This window comes from Alternaria rosae (genome assembly GCF_020736505.1).
Source record: "Alternaria rosae strain MPI-PUGE-AT-0040 chromosome Unknown BKA58scaffold_4, whole genome shotgun sequence".
Taxonomy (NCBI): domain Eukaryota; kingdom Fungi; phylum Ascomycota; class Dothideomycetes; order Pleosporales; family Pleosporaceae; genus Alternaria; species Alternaria rosae.
Window position 1 is genome coordinate 2,748,072 of NW_025763573.1, and position 19,240 is coordinate 2,767,311.

Sequence of the window (19,240 nt, forward strand, 5' to 3'; positions counted from 1 at the left end):
GGAGGAATACTTGCGTATTGTAAACCAAATGACGACTCTTGCACCGCTGTCGTACACACAGTCGGACAAGCCTCGAAAGACGCCTTTCTCGCTAGCCAGTTTCCTCAGCTGATCGAGGTTGTTCTCGGCGAGCAGATTATATGTTAGTGCGACTTTGACCGGGTTTGTCTCCGGGTTTGTGTCGTGGGGGCGGCGATAGTAAGTTGCTATAAGACACACGTTGCGTTTGTCTGAGTGTGGTGTGGCCAGCTGCAGTACGATCTCCGGTCTTTCGCTGACCCATACTTCCGCTTTGCCTCCGAAGGTGCCCTTGAAACTCCCATCTCCCATCATTTCGACGCATTGTTCTTGGAGACTCATGGCTTTGATATTGGCACGAAGGTGCTTCTTTAGGTAGGAGTGGGCTTCGGTAAGGGATTTGGTAAAAGTTGACTTGTAGTATTTGTCTTTTCGAGTGTGGTGAAGAAAGAAGCGGAGTGAAACTGCAAAACGACTTCTTTTATACTCCTCCCTGGTGACTCTCATGCAAGTGATGATGCGTTGAGGGACTATGGCATGATGGTTGGTTGCACATAAGCCCTCATCCTGCAGCGCACGTCTGTCCTCATCCCCTTACGGCAACTTCACTTTGCAGACCACAGCGCACTCTCGAAATTCAGAGAAATTTCCAAATGGTAGCCTGTCAAACTTCGACATCTTGAGTGTTGGCTTATCACGACGGCATGAGAGACCCAGAGGCCCACATTACCGTGCGTACCTGCGTAATGCAGGTCTTCTAGTAGATCCGGGAGGCTGTCATGTCGTTATACAATAGTAAGTCTCAACGATGAAAGACAGGTTTGCAGGCTTCAGCATCATCACCATGTACAGATATCAAGACGTTGGGGTATCCAGGTGACTACCAAGACCTCACAAACATCACATATTATAAGTAATCAGTAATTATAGAACCATTTTTACTATCTTGTGCTAGTCAGCTAGCTATGAACTTTGATGACAGTTTGCCATATCTCCGTGAATCCTTCCCATAGTATAGTACATGTATCATAGAAGAGTGAAAAGTGAAGAGAAACCATGAAGAACTACCAAATTCTCTTAACCGGTGCGGTTGCCGTTGCCGTTGACAGGCGTGTTGGTGGGGGGAGGAGGCGAGGTAGGGGGGTTTGCGGGAGGAACCAAGGGGAACACGCGACGCTCGATAGTGCCGTTCGGTCCGAGGACGAAGAGGACTCGGTGGGGGATCTCAGACATGATGGCTAGACGGTTGAGGCACTCGTGCTAGTTTGGTGCTTTCGTTTTGATAGTTGACGGATCAGGTGCGAGCCCTTGTGCCACCAGGTCTTGAGGCAGTCGATGATGCGGTGTTTGCGGTAGTCAACTGCTCTCATGCCCTCCGCGTCACGGAAGGTATGGCGGTTTGCGGTAGTGAATGACGTGAATGCTTGAGCTTCGGCAGCACGATCTTGGAGGAGTGAGGTTGTTGACTGCTTGGTCGACTCGGGCGAGGCGAGGTCTTGTGCGTTGGTCTTGCTTCGACCAGCTCGAGTGTTTGTTTGGCTGTCAAGCGTAGCTTTGCGAGTTGATGAAAAGCGCTTGCGGAGCGAGAGCCTAGTCTTGCGTGTGGTGTCGTAGTGCTCGTCGTCAGAAGTGTCAGAGGCTGACAGGTGGTCGCGGAAGATAGCTGTAGGGGGGGATAAGGCAGAGGTGGGGTAGCGTTCTCCGACTGCGTGTGGCTGGTCGCTGTTGCGGCCAAAGGTGCTGAAGCGGTGATGACGCGCGTGTGCGGTGCTATCGGCCGGTGACCCGAACGGGGAAGCTGTGGCTGTCTGTGCTGTCGAGAAGGAGCTTGTAGTAGACGCGTCAGAGAGTCTGTTGCGGAGGTGGGAAGGGCCTGGGTGAGGAGAGTGTCTCGCAGCAGCTGGACGAGGAAGGGAGATGTCAATAGCGGGGTTTGTCGACGTCGCCCAGGGATAATTCTTGTCTGAATTCCAGGGACGCGTCTCAGTTACTGTGGGCATAGAAACAAACGACCTCAGAGACCTTCTTGAGGAAAGAGCGGACTCCCCCGAGATGCGAAGCTCTTGGGGGCCGACGGTGTGTGAGCGTGGACGGAGAACAGCTGGTGATGGGACTCGCAGCTCTGGGAGCGGATTCGTCTTGTGGTGTGTTGGTGTGCTCGGTGCGTCGTCGTCCTTGGGGGGCCTGCCTGTATTTGAGTCTGCCTCGCTAACGCCGTTCACAGCAACTCCATCGTCGGGACCGCCTGGACTGCCACACCCCCACTCCTTGCTTGTGAGCTCATCATACAGATCGTCCTCGATAACAACCATGTGCGAGACGCCACGCATGGGGCGAAGTCGAGCGGAAGAGCGCTTCTGCGTCGGATGGATCTCATGAATCTCCTCCAATGCGTGCTTCTCCATCTCCTCCTCAATGGGAAACTCGGCTGGCTCACCGCACTTGTAGTATTCCTTCAACGACGGGAAGAACTCTGAGAGGCGCTGGGTAAGCCCCCCTACAGAAGGTATAGTCAGACGCTCAATCTCTGCCATGAGCTCTGGTGAACGAGCACGGTGCATCGCGAACAAGTTCATCATGGCGGTAGGCTGCATTGACAACCCTGAGCGCTCCGCTTCATTCAACTCGGCGAGAGAAAGGCGCAGATCTGTGACATCACCGGCTGATGCAGGCCGCGGACTACCTCTGCTCAACCTCTGCGACGCATTGGGCACCTCCTCCATTGACCTTGAGTAGCGAAGGCCAAGGTCCTCAATCAGACCATCAAATAGATTCATCCGACTAAACCGCATCGAAGGCAAACCGTGTGCTTGTCCGAGCGCGCTGTCCACGTTGCTACCAACAGCACTCCGACAATGCGACGCTGTAGACGACCTTCCCGAGAAGTTGATCGGTTCCTCTCCCGAAGCCCTGACCCTCGACGGCGCGCCGAACGGAAAGCGAAAACTCGAGCTCTTCAAATTGCTGGCACTCGTGTTGAGGCTCGAGTCCTCATGCGATTCCTCCTTCAGGTCAGGCAGATAACGCGCAGGGCCAGGATACCTATATCCGGATAGTCTGAGGTCCGTCGTAGTGTTTTCTTGGATGTTGGACAAAGGACCCGAGCCCAAAGAATTCAAATGGTTTCCAGCACCACTCAGAGGACGTAGCGACACCTGCTGGAGTCCACCACCGTGAGAGGAAGGCCTATATCCATGCCAATCAAGGTGTGTCGTAGTCTGGCTGTCGCGATGGCTAGGCTCCTGGGCTACCGGAAGTCCATCTACGGAGTCTTCACATGAGCCTGAGGAGGTGTCGTGGATCGAGTACACAGAGGAGGGCTCCAAAATCGCAGGAACCAGGCTGTCGATTGGTTGCGCAACAGGAGCCGGGCTACTACCGAGCACCTTGGATGGGTTGCAAGCTTTCCGAGTGTCGAAACTGATAGCTCGTGTCTTCGCAGCAGGTACACCTTTTGGTTTGGTCGACGGTGCTCGCGGCGTCCGCTTTACCTCCATGGCGGGCGGTGGTGAGCTGGTCATCTCATCGAGACTAATAACGCCGTCTGTGTCTTGACTCGAATTAGAGGCAGATGGAACCGTCTCATCTGACTTCGGTAGCTCTTCTTTGTCAGTATACTTCCGTGACCTGGCAAAGCGCAATGGTAGTGGACGCATCAAGAACGAGACCGCGGCGTGCACATGTTGGGCCTCCTTGGAAGTGCTTGACTCTCGGGGTGGTACTACCGGTCCCTGGTACGTAGTGCCCAGCGTGGATGACGAACCAGATACCGATATCGAGCCTTGCTTCATGCTCTGCTTTGAGCTGGTCCGCAGTTTGTTCGCTACGATAGAAAAGCTTGATTCTCGACGCGGTATAGGAGGCTGTTTGCGAAGTATAGCAGAAGAGGGCTTGGAAAAGGGTGCCTCCACAATCAGCCTGCCCTGGTTCAAGACCACCGTTCCTAGGTTGGACGATTGGAGTCGAGGCGGAGGTGCGAAACTAGCACGAATAGGGTGCACATCAGTCGCAAAAGAGTGGGTATCTGCTTCCTTTGATGACGCATCTCGCTGCGGCACAAAGTCAATGACGGATGTGGAAGAATCTTTGATGAGGTCTTTTCCTGGCTCGGATAGTATCGATTCCGAAGATACATCTGGCAGATCGGTACAAGACTTGAAAGACAGCTCATCGGACGACCCTTGTGCATGACTACCTCTGGATCGAAGGGCAAGAGGCAGCGGCTTCATGTCATGGTCTGTTGAAGCATCTATGTGCTCCTCATGCCTGCTCTCGTTAGCCGTCTCGACTCGTACCAAAGCGTCGGTCTCGTTCTTGTAATCAGATCCCTGATACCCTGCAAGAACATCCGACATACCATCCCCGGTACTATTGCCAGGACTGACAGACGTGTTTGTGGTAGCATGAACTTTGATACCTGGCTCGTTCTGGAAGCCACCGCTATTGGCCGTTGGTATGTAATGCTGGACCGCGAATTCAAGAGTGGACGAGTCGAGGATGCTAGATCCAGTCTGCGATAAGATACTGTGGCGGTTCTCTCCACGGTCTGCCGGATGCAATGCGACTCCAAGAGGTATATCAGATACAGAATACTTCTTAACAGGTATATCACAAGAATGAGTGACCTCATTGGTCTTCGACAGCGGCAGAGGCCCCGGTGTCAGAGACCTTGGTGTCAACGACCGCGATATCAGCGACTTCGTCGGCGACTGCGGTGTCGGAGACTTTGGCCTTGATTGTAGTGTCGGAGACTTTGGCCCTGAGTGTGGAGTCGGAGATCTTGGTACGGGGGGCTTTCTTGACGGAGATAGAGGCTTGCTCGGGAGCGATGGAGATGGCCCCGAAGAGGTCACTAACTCCATTGAGGACTGGATATCGCCCGTCGTTGAAGCCTCCAGACCTCTTAGGATCAAATTCCTGGTGATGCGGCGAACTACGGGGGACGCTGGGAGCTCCGCAATATCGCTTTCGCACTTGCTTCTGGGCTTGGCACTCGCGCTCGAGCTCGTCCTCGAAGTCTTCTCGCAATAGCTCACGGTAATGGATGCGATGTTGTTTAGCTGGGGAGACACGACCTCCATCGACATTGATCGTGCCTCTTGTTCTAAAAAAGGCTCACTCTTCAATGCCGCCCCAGCCGGACGAAACTGTTCGACAGTGGCTATCCTTCGGTCTATGAAGCCGACTGGATCAGCCTCCGTCCGTGGATCCGCAGTCTCTACAGGTCCGAGCTGGCCACTCGTGTCGTAGTATGGTACTGAAGAAAGCTCTCCCTGAATCACAAGGCGGTTCGTGTTGGTGGCTTTAAAGACCCTGTTTCTATCTAGGTTTCGGTGCACTTCCATGGAGCTACCATCTTTTGGAGTTGGTGGCAGAGCCATGTCGGACGATGGTGGCTCTGATTCGGTGCGCAAGTTTGTGTTAAAACTGGACATGGAAGTAGGCGCAGACCTCTTGAGACGAGCTTGTTCGGCAGCGATCCGTTGCTGGTGGCCGGCTGGTAAAGGTGGCTGATATTCATCCTGACGCCTGCGCTCTCTTCGATCTTCTGAACGAGGCTCGCGGGTGGAGTTGCCTGTCATCTTGCGAGACATTGGTTGTCCGGTAGCCATGTTCTGCACCTGCATGGACTGATCCGGATGATTGGCTTCGCGGTAGACAGGGAAGTCGTCGTCTTCCACAGGAGGATCCTCAAGGCTCATCGTAGACCGAGAGGATGGATTCCTGGTCCTCATTTTTCCGGGGCCTTGTCGGTTATGCAAGCCTCGATGGCCTTGTCCTTGTCCAGCATGCTGCTGCCCATACGTATGATGTGTGTATACTGGGTTGCCATAGCCTTGTGCCTGGCCAGCATAGGGCAGTCGCTGACCGTCGTAGGTTTGCGGCCCTCGCAAGTGTACTCGGCTGTCGTCGCTCAGTGCGGGCTGAACCGGTCGTGGGTATGAACCAGGCGGCCTGTGACCACCTCCGGCGGGGTGTACATAGTATGGGTTCAAAGATCGGGACGCTGGCCGAGGGCGCAAGCTGGGATTAGACCTGTTGCTGGAGAGGCCGTACGCTGGGGGTTGTATGGTATGCGTCATCGAGTGCGAGCGATGCGCGTCCCTGTCGCGGTTGTCTCTTCGGTTGGAAGGCGATGATCCGGTGGCGTTCATCATCGTTGGGGATAGCGTGTCAGCAGTATACACGGGCCCATGGTGTTGCATTGGCTGGCGCGGTGCAGAAGAGGAAGAGGGGTAGGCACGGACGTGCTGCTTGCTGCCCCGACTGGAAGTGTTGGACATGGAGGAAGCTTGCGACATCCTGCTGGTCGCGCGCGAACGCATCGAACGTTGTGCGTTGCTCATGTTAGACAAGTCGTCGAACTGAGGGCCGATGCCAACGTTGCCCATCTCGGTCCCGGTGCGGAGCATGGACGAGACGGCGCGGTCAAGAGGTTGAATGTCTGCACTGGGTGCCCGCGATGCGGGTTTACCTGATGTTCGGCTCATGGCAGAGACGTTGGAGGCTCGGGAGTTGCGGCCGCCGCCGTTGGGATCCTGATCGGACAGCATCATGCTGCCGTCGGCTGCGAAAGTCGCTGCGAGAGGAGCAGAAAAACGTTCTACGCGGGGCGTGAGCGACGCCGCTGCGGTGGTGGCTCTCCTGATTGCGGCGCTGGGAAAAGATGTAGGAGTTATTGGTATAACCAAAAAGAAGAAGCGATACTGCACAAGGCGGCGAGTATCCAAGAAAGACGAAAGCGGGTGACCTTTACGCAACCCTCGAGAACATCTCCGCCAAAAGGAGAGTGCTGTTGAGTGTAGCGGTGTTGTGGGTGGGGGGAAGGTAGAGGAGACGGAGGGAGCTCGGCGGAGACGTTGTTTTGATGGCGAGACTCGCACCTCCTTCACGTCCATCACGGCAGAGGCTACCCTTACCCCGCCAGTATCTCGCAGAGGAAGGAAGAGACATCAGACATAGAAGGAATACAGAGACGATACAGAAAGGGTCAGTAGCAGAGATGCATATGAGAATGGTCACTGCCTACTTGTGCGTACAGCTTCCCTATACCTACCCCTACGCCGGGCCTACCACCCGCAGTGCCAAACCGGCAGCCAGCAGCTCTTCGCTTCTTCTTCTCGCGCTTCTCCTTCTCGCACCCCAGCTGCCCACCACGCGCAGGATAACCCAGCATCCAACAGCAACCCGTTCCGAAACTGCCCCCAGCAAGCACATCAGACTACCGCATCACCGACGTCCTCCGCACGACGCCGCCTTCTGCCGCGGTGGCGTCCGCACACGAAGTTAAAGACATTATACGTTGCTCGTTACCGCGTTACATCTACCAGGGCGAAAATATGTACATGCGAAAGCCCCAGTAAGCCATCGAGAACGCTGGGCAGAACCCCAGCAGAGACTATGAGATTTGGATTGCGTAATACACAGAAACGCAAAGTCAAAGGGGTATATAGCCTTGCAACGCCAGACAAGAGGACCAAGGACGGGACAAGGGATAACAAAGATCAAACTAGAGGGTATCACTCGGCGATAGGACCTATATCGCCAGATTTCTTCTTGGTGAATAACCGTTTGAGAGATGAGAAGCTACTTCGCTTGGAAAGCCGCTTGTTCGAAGCATCTGAGAACGTAGACAGAGATGTTGGTGGTCGGCTTGGTATGTCCGCAGCCTTGGGTGTTTGCTCAGGACGATTGAATGTAGGAGAGCTGGCACCTAGTCGACTAGACATGGAACCCTTCGGCGTACTCAAGTTTCGACTAGGGAAAAGACCGAATTGGGCAGTTTGTCGCGAGGACATGGAGGACACGGAGCGTGGCGATGCGAAGCCCGGTGACACGGCTGAGGCGCCCGACACAGAACAATATGCCGAATCTTTTCCGGTCAAAGGAGGACTGTATTCTCCATTTTGTTGTTTCGCCGACATGCGTTTTGTTGCTGATGAGCTTTCCTCTGCAGATAGGTTAGATGGCGAAGACACGTTATGTTGGTGGCCCGGAACATGTGTTGCACGACTAGACTCTGCATGCGGTGTCGCTCCGTCACGTTGCTCGTCGTTGCGCCAGGCATCACGGTAGTACCCGGACTGATTTGCCTGACGTCGTATATCGACGTCCGTGTTGGAAACAGCAGACGCGGAAGACGAGTCTTCGCTTCGTTTGGGCGTCTCTGTGGTGGAATCGGATGCGTTCGCGATCTCTGGGTGCTGCTGCTGTTGCTGCTGCTGCTGTTGTTGTTGCTGCTGCTGCTGTTGCTGCTGTTGCTGCTGTTGCTGCTGTTGCTGCTGTTGCTGCTGTTGCTGCGGTCTCGCTCGTAAGGTCGAATGTCGCTGGGGAGTGCCAAAGCTGGCAGGCGTCTCCCTACCGGATGACGACGCGCTCATGAATGGCGGACGTTCGGGTGGAGGAGTTGGAAGAGGTTTGTTGTTGGCAAAGTTTCGGAATGGGCGTGCCTCGCGCGAATTAGACGAATTTCGTGAAGATGTACGAGTCGCAATCTATGGCTGTTAGCGAAGCTCCAGCTCAGAACATAGTCCTCGAAGCGGGTTCGAAGCGGATTCTGGCAGCGGACATACCAAACTTCGGCGACTTGCAGCGCCACACCGCTTCTCGATCTCATTGCAATAGCTGCTGACTTGTACGAGAACAACACCCAGCCTTTCCGCCTTTGCTACGAGGCTTTGCAGGAATTGCGACCAGCCGCCGGTATTGCCACACATGGCTGAATATATGCGCCCAATATCCTCATTGCGGTATGTCCATTCGTCTCCTACATCGCCGAGGTATAGATCGAGCTCCTGGTTCGCTTCGCGAAATACGTTGATATCGATCAGGTAGTCGTTGAGCAGTTGCGACATGCGCCCAATGGTGCGTTCGATTACGATGTTGCCGTCGAGGAGTTGGGCGCGGTATGAACGGTCTTCGAGAAGACGATCGAATTCGTTTACGTGTTCCATGGGCACCTTTAGACATTTATGCCGGAAGAGCATGTCCTTCATGCTGCTTTCGAGGTCTTCATTCGCCCGCTGCAGGAAGCTGTCGAGCTCGTTGACATGCTTTAGCAATATGTCGGCCACATCGGCGACGGACTTTTCCAGATGCTGATGCAGCAGGTGGACACCGAAGATGATCTGCGCGACGGTCTTTGTTAGGGGATGAAATTTGCCCTTTGCGTTATTCCTCCAGTGGCAGTTGTACGTAAAGTTCCACGAGGGCTCAGAAGCATTCTCCTCTCTGCACAGCATTTGCTGTCGCGTCTTAACGCTCTTCTTGGGAATGGCGAAGGGAACGTGCCCCGTTTCGCCAGTGGCGTCGAGCATCGACTCCTCGAAGGGCGCCTGCATGGAGGAGAGGGGGTGTATGGGGAAGGTGGCCGTCATGATGCGTTTGTCTCGCTCGTCTTGCCATTCGTAGGAGTCGCGGTTGTCGAAGCTGCGACGGCCCCTCTGCGATAAGCGTCGAAAAGGAACCATGGCGAGTAGCGGGTGGATGCTATTCCAGCTCGGATTATGGTGCTACAGAAGCCAAAGCCAATGCAAGCCCAAACTCGCAGTTCAAGGATCCGGGCTGTGCATAAGCACGAAACACTGGGTTGTCGAGGCCGGGGCGCTGGAGGGTGTATCGTCGTCGGGCCTTCTTAAAGACGCATGGTGCAGGATGGCATTGTGTGTGCAGAGTCTACGCCGCAGGGGATGGAAATGTTGAAGGTGCCGGAGATGGCGGAAGGAAGACTGGACACGGTCCCAAGGTTCAAGGACCCCTTCGGTTCGTCAGTCATCAGGTCACAGGTCACAGATCAGCCTGGGATCTGGCACAGAGACGGGGGGTTTCTGGTCGCCAGGAGGTCTGCAGGTGGTGCAGGAGGCTTGCCCGCAAGCGGGCTGGCGGATGCCTTAGTGCCCGAGACGGTTGGTATCCAGAGGCAGGGCGGGGAAGCCATGGCTACTCTCCACCATACAGCCTTCACGACTAGGAGCAGACGGGCAAGCCTCAAACAAGAATAAACTTTGGCAGTGCCTATCCCCAGCGGCGCCCTTTACTACAGATATCCGTTTTCTAGAACGCCCGCGACCTTTAGCTGGCTGCAACGTGTCGAGCTGGTGATTTGGCGGTTTGGCATTTTGGCCGTGGCATCTCACTGTGTGCGCTAGAAGACGCATTGCAGCCGCCAGCACAACACCCAGGAACGCCCCCAAGCTTTCCCATGGCGGCCCTGAGCGACGATCCCGCCATGTCGCCGTTTTCCAACTCGGCCTGGTCAAGTGCCGAGGCTTATCATGCCCCGATTGATGCTCTAGCTGCCAAATGGCGCAACCCATACCAGACGTCATGGATTATTTCCAACGTGAGTTTCCCAAGCGCCACGGTTCCTGGCCGATCTCCGCGGGAAGCTATGGATCCCAAGCTTTGGGATGCACGCGCATAACTACAAACTTGTGCTTGTGCCTGGCAAGCATACTACGGGTCACGAGCATCCAATCACAGTGCACGCGATCGGCAAGCCTCACCCAGCGACCACCACTTCTTCCATCTACCAAACCGTGCAACATGCTTCTGGCGCGGGGCCAGAGAGCGGCTGGCAGCCACTAACAAGAGAAGGTTTGATCGAGATGCAGACCAATGTTACAAGAAACAACGGCGCGAACTACCCTCATGCGACGCCGCAGTAGCAAACGACGGAACTCGTATCCTCCCATCCCATCGCCGCAACCCGAACCCGACGAACGAGATGTAGCCGTACCGGACATTATACGCCGTCAAATGCAACTCGTCCCGGATCAGATCAGACGGTTTTGAAGACCGCAGAACGATCGGTGCAGACACACGCGATGGGCAGGACAATCGTGGCGGAAGTCATCAGCAGCTTTTCATGCCGACAGCGCCAGGACCAGATGCTGCGCGAGTCGTACAGGCCTGCAGACATGTCAACTCGGAGTGTGAACAGATTCAAAGTCATCGAACTACACACGCAGATTAGGCAGCTGGAGATGCCAGACTCGTTGACTTTGGAGTCGTCGCCATCCACACGCGCAGTACTGGCAGCACAGAGTCGAGATGACGCCAGTTGAGATCAAGCAGTAGGAGAGCCTAGATATCCCAAAACCCAGCATCGCTTTGGAGGTATGAATAAGGTTCTCTTACAATTACCGTGACATGGGTTATAGCATCGGAAGCCGAGTAATATCGAGCGATCATAACGCCTCATCCTACTCCTATATCCGATCACCAGCCCCTCCATCGGGCCCAGACATCCACCACCGTATCTCCACCCGCGTCCGAGTCGACCAAAAGATACCATCCGAACCCAGCGCCCGCCACACAAGCATGGTTGGGCCAGACCATAACCTTATCCCCGATCGTTAACTTGTTGCATTCGCTCCTATCGCCCTCCCATGTCAGAATACCATGTTCTTGGCTGATGCGTCCAACGATCCATCCCGTCTTTCCCTCTCGCTCGTCGTATATGTGCTTAGTGGAAGCATTGCCTAGCGCAGGCGTAACAATACCCCATCCCGGGTAGGACTTGCAAGGTTCGCGACCCATCGCTAGAGAGCCAGCGGACACGAGAGCTTCAGGCTTCGATCGCTCATTGTACACACTTGTTACTTCGAGCAACATCCGGATACCGATGTTCGATTTGGAGAGAGGCTGGAAGGATGACGTGGCTCCACTAGATGAAGTCGGTGGCCTAGCATGTGTTGCGACTTGTTGGCAGTCCAGCAACGGGTATACCCCTGCATGCAGCTCAACGACGTGATCTTTCTGCAGACGTTGGAGTACGTCTTGGAACTCCTGGACTTTAGGGCTGGAGCTTGACAGCATGTTCTGTGCTGCTGTCGCGGTAGGTGTTGCACCTACACTCAAAACCAACTTTCCGTTAAAGCTCGCGGGAACAGCCTTGATTGCTGTTTCTAAGCCCACCAGTTCCTCGATGAGACCGTTCGCGGCATCGTCTTCTGATGACCCACCATACGAGTGTCCGAAGTGCGAGTAGAAACCTTGCAGGAAGCATCCAGATGTCGGCTCCTGGCTCTTCTCTATTACTGTCTTGACAAGTGATGGGAAAGCCGAAGAGGAAGTCTTGACGCCAGCGCGTTCATAGCCCGTGTCGATTTTGATGAAGACTCCTATCTCCACCTCCGTATCAGAGGCAGCGAGTCGCTCGTGGAACTTGAGAAGAGCTGCTTCGTTGTCGATAATGACATGGACAGATCTAGGCGCCAATTTCGAGGCCAGAGAGATGAGACGTGGAATCCCAGATTGAGGGATTGGGACGCCATATAGGACCTTGGGAGCAAACGTCAGTGATGCCTTTGTGATTGTGATATAAGCCATACACTGGCCTCTCTCCCCACCCCCTGCGCATAGCACAAATACGGCAACAAGTTCTCCGCCTCCGCAATCGTACTAACGATGAAATTCGCCGGTTGGCTCTGCTCCACTCCCACTTGCATCTGAGAAAGCTCGAGTGTCTTGTGGCTCTTGACATGGGCGCGGAACCCTACTTTGAGCTCGGCGCAGATGTTGAGCATTGCGTCGCAGTTTCGTCGTATGATGGCGCGGTCTAGGACGATGGCTGGTGTGGGCAGGTCTTCGAGCTGCTTGCCCAGAAACTGTGATAGTAGGGAGGCCCGTGAAGGGAGTGGGTAGAAGGGGAGAGGGTTGATGTCTGCCATTTTAAAATATCTAGGGATATTCAATGTCCACGTTGAAAGTTTGAGGTAGCCGGTGTTGATGTTGCTACTCTCTTTATGAAGCTGTAGGAGCGCTTTATATATATCTTCGATCAACACCGTCGCATAAGATTTCCAGATCAGGGCCCCGGTTCGTGAGTCACTCTCTTCCTTCTCGGCGCGAGACCAAGTGAATTCTTTCCAGACTCCGTTGTGGTGATGCTTATCGGCCGTAGGCGTTAGCCGCCGGAGAAAGAATGTGCGGTGCGGATCGGCCGCGCAGCTTCGTCGAACACGATCACGGTTTTGCAAGGCCGCGGATGGTCAGAGGATGAGCTGTTTAGAATGCTGGGGGTAATGAATTCTACTATCGTCGCGATGTTACCTCCAAAGGGTTGATGTGCAATAAGCTGGGGGAAATAGCTTGACGTTGGTTGCGGATCTCGGCGTTAGTAGGGAGTGGGGTCCTGCATCGCGACGGGCCTATTAGACAAGCGACTGATAGGCGACAACACACAAGTTCATTGAAGATGTACGATTTGAGTTGATGGGGTAATACAAGGTACCGAAAGTCGTTATAGTTTGTGGAATGAGACAGCCACGAACCTCCAAGGCTTGACACTAGCGTGTAGACCGCCAAACCCGTTCCTAAGCGCCCGGTCCTGGCCACACGCTACTCAATCTCCTTCTTCTTCCCGTCATGGCACTTCCTGGACTAACACTGCGAGTACCTATGGCATTCGCTGCGAAACTGTTCTCGAGTATAGCGTCTTCAAGATCATCCTCCTCTTCAATTCTATGCACTACGTCCTCTGGTGGCTCCTCTTCAAACACGGCCTGCAGATCGGCATGTGGGCTCAACTGCTTCCAGCTCCTCCAGAAACCGATGTCCTGTAGCCATGTTGTGCGTTTGGAAGGTCCAGGGCCGTTGATACTGAGTTGGCGGCGGGGCTTCCACAGGTAGCGACGCTCGTAGTAGTTGATAGCGAGGAGAATAGGGAAGTTCGAGATACGTATCGCTGAGACGTTGATCTTGTGGAACCAGCGGGGCGACAGTATGAACTTGAGAGGGAGTAGAATGATGAACGCTAATAAGTTAAGGGGTGGGCGGTAGGCGAATAACGAATCGGACTTGACGCCTTCAAAGGTGAGCACGGCGCGACGGAATTGGATCTCGGCCGTCGCATCTGCTGCGATCTTGCTGAAAGTGTTGGAGAGGATCGAGACGAGGACTGTCAAAAACAGGGTGTTGCCCAGGAAAGCATATATCACCATCAGGGTAGGACCGAGAATCTCATGGAACCCAGGAGCTTCATCGATACCTTGGCCATCCAGACCGAACCAGATCCATAGCATCCATTTGGAAATAGTGATAGAGTTTGGTGAGTCTTCGTAGCCGACTGCGGGGTTGCTGATGCTGAGCCATTTGAGCGCCAAGAGGAAGCCGCCAAAGCACCATACAGCGATCAGACTCAGTGCTGTGAACTCCTTGACCATCGCCCTCAGAGCAATGAACAGCATGTTCTCGGGCATAAGGTTGAATGCGATACGTGGGAACAATATTGGGGACGCGACAGCAAGAACGTCAAGAGCTTGTCTACCCGTTTCGTCTTGATTCGTCATCCACCCATGGCACCGCATGCCGAGATAGATGAGAAATATGCCGGCGAATGTGACGTCCAAAAAGGCCCAAAGCTCTTGCGTGTGTACCTCCCAGCCATGCTCAAGGATTGATATGAGTTCGTCTAGTACCCAGCCGCTGCTGTAGAGTAAGAACGTGATCTCGGCACCAGTCAGGTAGTGATCTTGTCGCATGGTCATACACCAGCAGTACAGTGCGAGCAGTATGAAGAACTGTACAACTTCGATGATGTTGCGCGTTCTCGGTACCATGAGGCGATACTGGTTCAGTGTCGGTGCCTTGCGTGGATCGTAAAGCGAGATGGGCTTATACTTATAGTGATCCGGTATGATATCCATATAGACGGTTGGAGTGTATACGATTCGTCCCCGATAGATAGCGTCAATGACCTTTTGGCTCGCGGAGCCAGCTAGCAGTACCTTACTTTCGGATACGATAGCCACTTCCAGCGCCGTCAATTTACCCTCATTGTCACCCTGACCCTGGTACTCTGATATGTGCCGCGGTGGACAACGCTCTGCAGGCGCACCTTGAAACGGCTGGAATGGAGCGACCATGACCTGTGCTAAAAGTAGTAGGCCAGCTTTACCGGTAGATTCTTCGTCGTGCCGGCGCAGAATCTTCATGGCCACCAGCTCGCATAGATTGGCACGCGTTAAATCAACGGTCTGATGGTGTTGTTGGAACTGCTGTTCTCGAAGAAACTGCATGCGATTTACGAGCAGACAGTATACAATGGATATGTCTTCTTCATCGTAGAGACGGTCAACCAGTGGCTTTACGATGAGAACGTTCATACGAGGCTCTCGCAGCTGTTCAACTGTGTACGGGTCCTCGATCACAGCCAGGACGAGACGTCGTATCCTAGAACACGGTCAACATCCGCGTCGCGACTCATATCAACTGCGTTGACTTACCTGTGGATATTGAAATATGTCTTTTTGTTGTTATTCAAATCAGGTGCACTGGCTGTCCTAGGGATCATAGGTTCACCCTGTCCATTGAAGCAGCCATCAGATCCAGCGTAGTCCTCCTCGGGGAGTAGTGTCTCCTGCTCCTCCCTGTTCTTTGCGGATCGTAATGCATCGCTCAGCGTTCTCTGCGTCTCCATCATATGAGGGCGCTTCAAGTACTTCCTAAACTCGATGTGTTTTGATGGCTTCCGCTGAGGCGAAGGTCTACGCTTCGGTGAGACCTCCTCACCACCATTACTGGATGGTGCAACAGCACTGTCATTACTGTCGTGGCTTTTGGTGGGATTTGGATTGAACGGTGGCCGAGTGAACGTGCCGTAGGCAGGACTGCCGCTTCTGTTCCAGTCTGGGTTTGATGTTGGGCCTGACATATGAGACTTAGGTAATAGCGGTAGGCAAGTTTCCACAGGCTGCACAAGATAGAGCGGGTCCTTCTGGGGGGTGCGGCAGCGCGACAGAGATGGGTAAGTCTCACGTCTGAAGCGTGACTGGCGGAGGGTGCTGCCGTCTGTCGAACCTCAATGCGCTTCGCGCGTCGCGACAGATGGGCCTTGAAGTCGCTCAGTGTAATCGCTCAGGTAGTCTCGTCACAATTGATGGTTTTGCGTGGCTGCCGATAAGGTGGGAAAAGAAAACATGGCGCTGCGCCGGTTGAAGGGTCCGCAAGTGAAGTTTCACGCTAACGTGATCGGGCGAGATCTCCCTGATCGCCAGCGACGTCACCCAGTGACAGCATCGCAAAGCTGTCGGTTATCGCAGCAGCGTGCGTGTACAGCCATTATCTCCATCTTTCAACTATCATTTTAGGGTTCTTGCCTCACTTTTACGAAAGGTGTGACCTCGACCAAGTGGGATCTAGAGAGCTGCCACCTCGTCTTCGCGCACGTGAGCGACGCTATGCACGGGTGATTGCCCGAGTATCAAGTTTCCATGTTGACATGGGGGCTACATACCAACGACTGAATAGTATTACGAATGAGGCTGAGACGACAGGACTTAGGCGATATCGATGTTTGCTGAAGAGAGAAAGACGCCTAGGAACCTGGGAAAGAGACACGGATGTTCGTCAATTGCACCTTTGAGCGGCGTCTTTCATTATGCATATCTAGCTACTTCGTGTAACTCTGTTGACCGCTACATCTATTTCTCGACTCAAGCTGTCAGTCTCAAGACGCCATGATACCCGCCCCACGTCTGCTGAGGTTTCTCAATCGGACCGAACCGCCTCTGCGACGCCTACATCGACGCCCTGCGCCGTCCAAGACCCTTCTTGCTGTGTCTAGTCGTGTCGTCATTTATACATCAGTTCTGTGAGCCTTATGAGTTCTCACTGCTTAGGGTTTGTGGCAGGGTTGGTAGCGGCCTGGATGGGCTGCTTGGGGAAGATGTAGTTCCGCGGGTCGGTGATTCTGAAAAGACCATGTGGGCGGTTACAACGTCTCGAAACACCTACAGAGACATTCACGATGAAGTCTTGGTTACATTCCCGCTGGGGAATATACCACTTGATGGTGGCGAAGTCAACGTAGCAGTCTGCTAGAGAATAGCGCAAGGGGTCCCAAGCCAGAGTGTAGTTGTAGACATAGACATGGTTGATCACGTCAGGTTCGGGGGAATATTTGAAGCCGTTCGGCCAAGTGAAGTAGAAGTTGTCTACAATAGCGCGAAAGACGATCTGAGCGGAGCCAGAGTCTTCCATTTCCACAGAGAAGAGGTAAAGACTGCTCAAAGTGATGTAGCACATCCTGGCGGCAGCGTCCATGGGCGGGTCGCCAGCAGTTGGAAATTGTAATCGGGGAGGATCGTTGTCGCGAAGGAGGACGATGTAGTCACCGATGAGACCTGGCGGCCGGCTTGTCATGTCCACCGTGGCCTCGTGGATCTTCTCGCAGTGCTGAGCAAACCTTGCTGAGCGTTCGAAAACGAGGTCTCGACATAGTATTGCTTGCACGACATTTCCACTGTTTGGCAAGCGGTGAAGGAAGGTGACCATAGCAGGTGGCCTGTTGGATATGTGTTAGATGAAGACGAAGGCTTTGGTAGTGGGGCTTGTACTTTCTCATCGCATCTTGCACCTTGAGGAAATTTAAGAGGACTTGCTTGTCGGCCATGGCGAAAGAGACACTTGTTTGGTCCTGTTTGATCGAAAGGGTTCTGTGTGCGATCAAGGAGGGCGGGCGGAGTATCTTGGGAACAAGTTCAACATCGTTTGCCCGGTTTAGTCACGTTGTCGTGGCGCACGGAGCCTTTTCTTTCCCTTTCTTCCAGTACGTCATTCACCGTAATTACGCTCTTTCAGTAATCACCGCGTTCGAAATGCTGTGTTACAGGATTGATGTGTTGCAATTCGTCGTCTCTAGTAGCGGCGACCGGCTTGAGTACATATTCACTTGGCAGTGTCCAAGGCACGGTAATACCTAAGACACATGCGCAAAACGAGACGAGGGCAAAAATCATTGACTGCAACGTATGAGTCTGAGTCTGGTTTTCATGTGTGAGAACTTTGCCACATGATATTTTCTCTTTACTGAATGAGTACTACAACATCCCTTCTTTCCGTATCCAGCGAAATCTTTTGATCGCAATCATGGTCTCCGGAATGATCTTCGTCTCAGACGCCCGAGTATGAGATTACTAGCGAGTGTGATATTCCCACAAGAGCACCTTCGGTCACAATCCATCGACCGGACCATCCACGTAGAAAGCCGCTGTGAAGTTATCGAAGTTCCGTTGCTGATGATGATTCCATATCGTGCAATTCTTCCCATCTGGTGAGACGTCATTGACCCAGCCCGCATTTTGGCTTGCAACCCAATTTGCCGCCCTTCGATTCGCTTCGTTTATCGCTGTAACAAGATCATTGCAGACACATTTCGTAAACGCACTTTGATGTATTAAGGCATGTTGATCGATGCGTCGTATGCCGGTAAAACCGAGAGTAAAGTGATACGGGGGTATGCGGCAACACACCACCCATTTCTGTACCGCCAGTCCGGGCAATGGCTGCACTGCAACAGGCATGACGTGACCAGTCGCTAATGGACTATATACAGACATGGAGGAGACGGTTTAGCGGATGGAGGATGAGAATGGAGGACGAATGGTACACATTGTGCAGAAAGGTTAAGAGCGCGACTGATAAAGCCCAATAAGTTTGATGAGTCACGAGAGACAAGACAACAGTTTGACGTGGATCATCTATTCACAGACCAACAAAGATACATGCTGGTCCGCCACATCGCCCTTACGCAAAGACTGATCTACTCAGCGTATATCCCCAATCCTCTATGAGCATGTTCACTACTGCAAAAGAGGGCTCGTGCCTCTGAGGGGTTTGCTTGCTGTACGCCGAATGATCAAACCCAAAACTTACATCGTCTTGTGTGATCGTCGCTGCTTATCACGGTGTCGAATACATCGGCCCACAAGGATGTCTGGACACCTTCTCTCCACTGCCCAAGCCGAAGACGCAATCACACAGAGCCACATTTCTCATGCTCTTCATGAACGCAGCATGCCACGTCGACCATGAGCGAGACCTCAAATTGAACGAATAAGATGCGGCTCATGCATGGCGCGGATCCTTTTCTGCCCACTTATTGCCGCGGTAATATTGTCATCCACCGCGACTTTGGCCTAATGAATGTACCGTCCTGACCTGATAAAGCTTGTACAGAACTTTCCAATGTTCAAGGAAGGTGCTAAATACTTCGATCGGTTCGAGGAGATGATGGGGGTTGAGCAGCGCAGTCCGAGACAACGTGGCTACCTACCTAGGTAGTAGCTCTGGAGTTGATAGAAACTTCACATTGAAGACCTCGGGAATGATGTGGAGACTACGAAGGATAGTCTAACCAGGAGCAGAAAGGGGTAGCCAGAAGCAATTGGACCAGCGCGCCAGTCGGTATACAGCTTTCTGCGCGATGTTCATGTTG

General features: G+C 53.5%; 5 protein-coding genes across 5 annotated transcripts; all 5 read right to left on the reverse strand.

Annotated features, from left to right (window-relative positions):
* Positions 1–943: 943 nt before the first annotated feature.
* Positions 944–6,582, reverse strand: BKA58DRAFT_429054 (uncharacterized protein). The gene is made up of 2 exons (XM_046173029.1): positions 4,872–6,582; positions 944–4,652 (listed from the first exon to the last, which is right to left on the reverse strand). The coding sequence occupies exons 1-2, from the start codon at positions 6,573–6,575 to the stop codon at positions 1,257–1,259; spliced, it is 5,100 nt and encodes a 1,699-aa protein (XP_046026778.1). The 5' UTR covers positions 6,576–6,582; the 3' UTR covers positions 944–1,256.
* An 805-nt stretch (positions 6,583–7,387) lies between these two features.
* On the reverse strand, positions 7,388–9,698 carry BKA58DRAFT_162246 (uncharacterized protein). The gene is made up of 2 exons (XM_046164998.1): positions 8,592–9,698; positions 7,388–8,513 (listed from the first exon to the last, which is right to left on the reverse strand). The coding sequence occupies exons 1-2, from the start codon at positions 9,486–9,488 to the stop codon at positions 7,539–7,541; spliced, it is 1,872 nt and encodes a 623-aa protein (XP_046026779.1). The 5' UTR covers positions 9,489–9,698; the 3' UTR covers positions 7,388–7,538.
* A 1,540-nt stretch (positions 9,699–11,238) lies between these two features.
* On the reverse strand, positions 11,239–12,548 carry BKA58DRAFT_411030 (putative serine dehydratase domain-containing protein; the record flags this gene model as incomplete). The annotated part of the gene is made up of 2 exons (XM_046172268.1): positions 11,239–12,303; positions 12,354–12,548. 2 exons carry the CDS (start codon positions 12,546–12,548, stop codon positions 11,239–11,241), a joined length of 1,260 nt encoding a protein of 419 aa, XP_046026780.1.
* Positions 12,549–13,192: 644 nt separating this feature from the next.
* BKA58DRAFT_468848 (uncharacterized protein) lies at positions 13,193–15,916 on the reverse strand. The gene is made up of 2 exons (XM_046175129.1): positions 15,249–15,916; positions 13,193–15,195 (listed from the first exon to the last, which is right to left on the reverse strand). Exons 1-2 carry the CDS (start codon positions 15,674–15,676, stop codon positions 13,338–13,340), a joined length of 2,286 nt encoding a protein of 761 aa, XP_046026781.1. The 5' UTR covers positions 15,677–15,916; the 3' UTR covers positions 13,193–13,337.
* A 456-nt stretch (positions 15,917–16,372) lies between these two features.
* BKA58DRAFT_456844 (uncharacterized protein) lies at positions 16,373–17,416 on the reverse strand (the record flags this gene model as incomplete). Its single annotated transcript, XM_046174611.1, has 2 exons — positions 16,373–17,308; positions 17,361–17,416. The coding sequence occupies 2 exons, from the start codon at positions 17,414–17,416 to the stop codon at positions 16,633–16,635; spliced, it is 732 nt and encodes a 243-aa protein (XP_046026782.1). The 3' UTR covers positions 16,373–16,632.
* Positions 17,417–19,240: the final 1,824 nt, after the last annotated feature.

What these genes read in the sequence shown, in the direction of transcription:
- BKA58DRAFT_429054 (XM_046173029.1), bottom strand. Translation starts at nt 6,575, where the DNA reads ATGATGCTGTCCGATCAGGATCCCAACGGCGGCGGCCGCAACTCCCGA. An exon ending in TCCAGTCCTCAATGGAGTTA is followed by an intron (nt 4,653 to 4,871) that starts GTGACCTCTTCG and finishes CCGCTGTCGAAG; the next exon opens with ACCAATGAGGTCACTCATTC.
- BKA58DRAFT_162246 (XM_046164998.1), bottom strand. Translation starts at nt 9,488, where the DNA reads ATGGTTCCTTTTCGACGCTTATCGCAGAGGGGCCGTCGCAGCTTCGAC. An exon ending in CTGCAAGTCGCCGAAGTTTG is followed by an intron (nt 8,514 to 8,591) that starts GTATGTCCGCTG and finishes TAACAGCCATAG; the next exon opens with ATTGCGACTCGTACATCTTC.
- BKA58DRAFT_468848 (XM_046175129.1), bottom strand. Translation starts at nt 15,676, where the DNA reads ATGTCAGGCCCAACATCAAACCCAGACTGGAACAGAAGCGGCAGTCCT. An exon ending in ACATATTTCAATATCCACAG is followed by an intron (nt 15,196 to 15,248) that starts GTAAGTCAACGC and finishes ACCGTGTTCTAG; the next exon opens with GATACGACGTCTCGTCCTGG.